Here is a 4,030-nt window from a genome sequence, read left to right on the forward strand (position 1 = left end):
AGACATCGCACCAAAGCCTAACATCTAAAGCCGGATGCCTCATCCAAGCCACTACCTAGAATGGGTCACACATCGGACCGGCATATTCCCAGTGATATAGAGCTTTTATATCTCAGAAGAAAAGATTTCTCACAACAAAAGGAGCCCTAGTTAATAGAGTAAAAAAAACTTAGTTCATAGAACAACAATTTGGCAATACAGAACATATTAATGCATGAATGACATAATGGTAAGATGGAGTCAGAGCTGGGCACACAATTGTACATCCAGGCATGTATACAACATAAACATAAAACTTTCGTGCAATTCCAAGGATTATTTGCATGGTACACCATAATGGAAAGTACAGAGGTTTTTTTTACATAATGATAAGTACACACATTACATTAGTGATGCAATCACCGATTGCTTCTTTGTTCCTGCACACATGTAGTGTCATAACATTACAAGAGAACGGAACGTAGGGCCAGAAACATGTAACATACACTAGTTCCAGATACATTTTATTGAAACATAAATGAGAACACGCACACTAAATCTATTTAATTGGATCGTATAGAGATGTGCAGCCAATCTTGGTGTAGCTTGCAGAACAAGGGGTTCAGCTAGTGTAAGGCCCGCATTGCGTTCTTGGAGACTGGTACTCTTAACGCCGGGAGGCTTTGTCCAAGTGAATCCCTGCAACATCCTTGCGAACAACATCATTGTCATAGAGGTACCAAGTGAAATCCCAGGACAACCCCTCCTCCCACTGCTAAATGAAATGAAACGTAGGCCTGGATCAGTGAGAAGTACATTCGCAGTGTTCAAATGCCTCTCAGGCTGAAACTCCAGTGGTTCAGTCCAGATCTTGGGATTGCGGCCAAGTCCAAGCCGGCTTAAAAGTATGTGGCTATCCTTGGGGATGGTGTATCCAGCAATAGTTGTGTCCGCCATGGCGACATGGGGTATGTTAAGAGCATGGTATGGGTGTAAGCGGAAGGCCTCCCGGATGCACGATTTGAGATAGTTTAGCTGAGGAATGTCAGACTCCTGCACTAGTCTATCTTTACCAACGACAACATCAAGTTCCTCGGTTGCTTTTTGCATGATCTCTGGCAAGTTCATCATCTCAGCGAGTGCCCACTCAACCGCATTAGATGGGTTATCGACTGCTGCAAACATCATTTCCTACATCCATAAATGTGAGAATAAATAAAGTAATAAGTACAACGCAACAGAAAAGGTCAATACATGTATAATATGGCTCAAAGAACAATGAATGAACTTTCTATTGAGCTTAAGGTGACATACTAACCGCTGTTTGTGCTCTATTTTCTTGTAGGGACAGCAATGGCTGTCCCTCTGCATCTTTAAGATGAACCAGGACATCCAAAAAGTCTCTTGCCTCTTTCTTTTCACCACATTTCTCAAGAGTGGATGACCTTTCGCGGATCCGCTCCTCTATAATGGGATCATGCAACCGGTTGAGTGTTTGCATGGCATCCTTGGAAACCTTTTCATGGCCATCCAGGTCGAGGCCTACGAGGGCTGGGAAGTAGTCGGACATGCAGAAGCTGTAGAGATGGTTAAGAGCCATGAAGAGAGCGGCAACATGTGCCACCTCATCATGTCCAGGCCCACTAGTGGATGAAGCTGGTAGGTCACTGAAGTATCTTTTACCAAACACAAGCCTTCTTATCATGTTGCCAACGAAGTGTTGGGTTACATGACGGACGTTGACAATGTTGCCTGGACATGCCATGTCGCTGCAGTGAGTTTTATTAATGTACCTCACAAGGTGGTCATACTCCTCTTTCCGAAGGTGGTGGAGCTTTCGCTCCATGGACGAGGCGAGGATCTCAACAGTGAGGACGCGCCTCATCTTCTTCCACTGGTCTCCGTGCGGTGAGAAGATGGAGCCCTTGTACCCGAAGCTGAATATGCCTGAGGCGAAGGTGGTGGGACGGGAGGCAAAAACTTCATCATTTTTTCTTAGTACCTCAGAGGCTATCTGTGGACATGCTACAACAATGACATGAGTAGCTCCGAGACGGAGGCACATGATGTCTGTGTTCATCTCCTTGAGCAGGGCGTGGATCCATCGGAACACCGCCGGCTTGCTCAGAATCACCTGATGCATGTTACCGATGATGGGCAGCGCCGCAGGCCCCAGGGGCAGCCTGCCTCGTCGCCCCTGTTGCTGCTGGGACAATAGCACTCTTTTATTTTTCAAGAGAAAATACACCAGCATGGTGGCCATGATAACCAGAGTACCAAGAGCCATATTGCATGAGCTGGTCAGGGTGTTGTATGAAGTAGGATAGAAGGCAATTTGTGGGACTGATCCGTAATGGACAGATGTTTTAACAGTTGTGTTTGAAGACACTCTTGCTTTTGGTGCATCTTAGCTGGTTAGTTCTGCGGGTATTTATAGGACAGCCGGGGAGCCAGCATCCTTACGTACATAATAATTATTTAATCAGTTAGTGACTCCTTTCATTGCCCCAGGTGGCCACATATACTATTCATGTCGCCTCATGCAAGTTCAATGCATTCTGGAGGGTCCACATTCTTTTGGTTGGACAAATTGATAGAGAGCAAATTAAGTGAATGCTGGCCACTCACTTGGAGACGTTCTTCACTTGATCATCTCCATGAGCTCCTCCAATTGACATATTCAGGGAAGGCCTTTGCTGAGCTAGGTCACATGGAGTCTTTCGTTCATTCAGACTTTGCCTGTGAGAAGGAACCTTAAATTTTTTATGGAAATCCTTCTCATTTAAGAGTGTTATAGGCATATAAAGATTTACGATTCTCCGACCATGATAGATCCTTCATTGACCTCACTTTGACCAGCAACGTGCAGCAACTGACGGCCTCTGATGAGGAAGAGTAGGGCATGGGAGACGACGACGCCTCGAGTCCCATGAGCCGGTGTGAGTCCCATGTCCTACTCTACATTGCCGACCACTGCATCAATAGTCCGAGTGGCACTTCCAGCCGCCGAACTAGGGCACGGCGGAGCCGGACAAGCTCCGCTTATGTTTAGGTTTCATGTGCATGTAATTGTATGGATTTGAGGATTACTAGCTAACTGAGGCATCTGGTTGTTGAAACGTCAATTTCATGTCTGACCGATCCCTGTCTATGGAGTTTGAGAGATCAAATTTGTTGTATATAGTTGTAGATGCTCTAAATGTTATTTCCTTCGAGCCAAAATAAATGACAGAACTCTGAACTAAGACTATGAAGTAGAGAAATTAAGAACACGGGCTAGCAGAACCCGACAGAAGAAAAATCCTGGAAGTATCATCACTAAAATGTGTTATTCATGGGAGCCAACCGAGGCGACGGTCCTGGCTGCCGTCTCTTGGCCATGCCAAAATTTGGTACGGTGACGCCAGTTCGGTTGTGCGTTGGAATTTGGTACGGTGAAGGCTGGCCGGGTTTCTGTGGGTGTCCGTCGACCCGTACGTTCAATGTCCGCATTTTTGTGGGTGTCCGTCGACCCGTACGTTCACTGTCCGGGTCTATTCTCATCCATACACGGCCTACTAGCTGCAGGTAGCACATGATGCACGAGTGTCCGGATCAATTCTCTTCCACACACGCACTAGCTGCAGGAAACGGCTCATGTTAGTCTCAGTGCTGTGCTTCTATGAGCATGCGGGAGATGTTGACGACTTACCCACGCTCAAACCATTGGTTAACTGGTTATTACACATTCATATTGCTCGCTAATTCACATCCATGTATAGCTCGTGTGATACATGATTGAAGGGCAAAGAATCGGAATCCAATTACCCTTTCTCCTATAGTACTGTCCATCATTCTGACCCCCACCTTCTAGAGTGAACATCACATAGCTAAAGTTTGTTTTCCATTAACCCGCAAAAAGAGAAGTTTGTATTCTTTGGTAAAAATGTATTGCCACTAGTGACTACTCCCTCAGTAATAATATAAGAACGTTTTTGACACTACACTATTGTCAAAAATGTTCTTATATTATGGGACAGAGGGAGTAGTAGAGAGTCGGGTGAGAGACGCG

The 4,030-nt window shown here is 45.6% G+C and overlaps 1 protein-coding gene across 1 annotated transcript; it reads right to left on the reverse strand.

The window, feature by feature from the left end:
- Positions 1-471: 471 nt before the first annotated feature.
- Positions 472-2,266, reverse strand: LOC119344727 (tyrosine N-monooxygenase-like). Its single transcript, XM_037615090.1, has 2 exons — positions 1,298-2,266; positions 472-1,170 (listed from the first exon to the last, which is right to left on the reverse strand). Exons 1-2 carry the CDS (start codon positions 2,264-2,266, stop codon positions 487-489), a joined length of 1,653 nt encoding a protein of 550 aa, XP_037470987.1. The 3' UTR covers positions 472-486.
- Between the last annotated feature and the right edge of the window lie 1,764 nt (positions 2,267-4,030).

This window comes from Triticum dicoccoides, unplaced genomic scaffold (genome assembly GCF_002162155.2).
Source record: "Triticum dicoccoides isolate Atlit2015 ecotype Zavitan unplaced genomic scaffold, WEW_v2.0 scaffold182516, whole genome shotgun sequence".
Lineage (NCBI taxonomy): Eukaryota > Viridiplantae > Streptophyta > Magnoliopsida > Poales > Poaceae > Triticum > Triticum dicoccoides.

Bases quoted from the DNA above. Each gene is read 5' to 3' on its own strand.
- LOC119344727 (XM_037615090.1), bottom strand. From the start codon at position 2,266: ATGGCTCTTGGTACTCTGGTTATCATGGCCACCATGCTGGTGTATTTT. The intron at 1,171-1,297 runs GTTAGTATGTCA...TTATGGATGTAG, and splicing joins AAAATAGAGCACAAACAGCG to GAAATGATGTTTGCAGCAGT.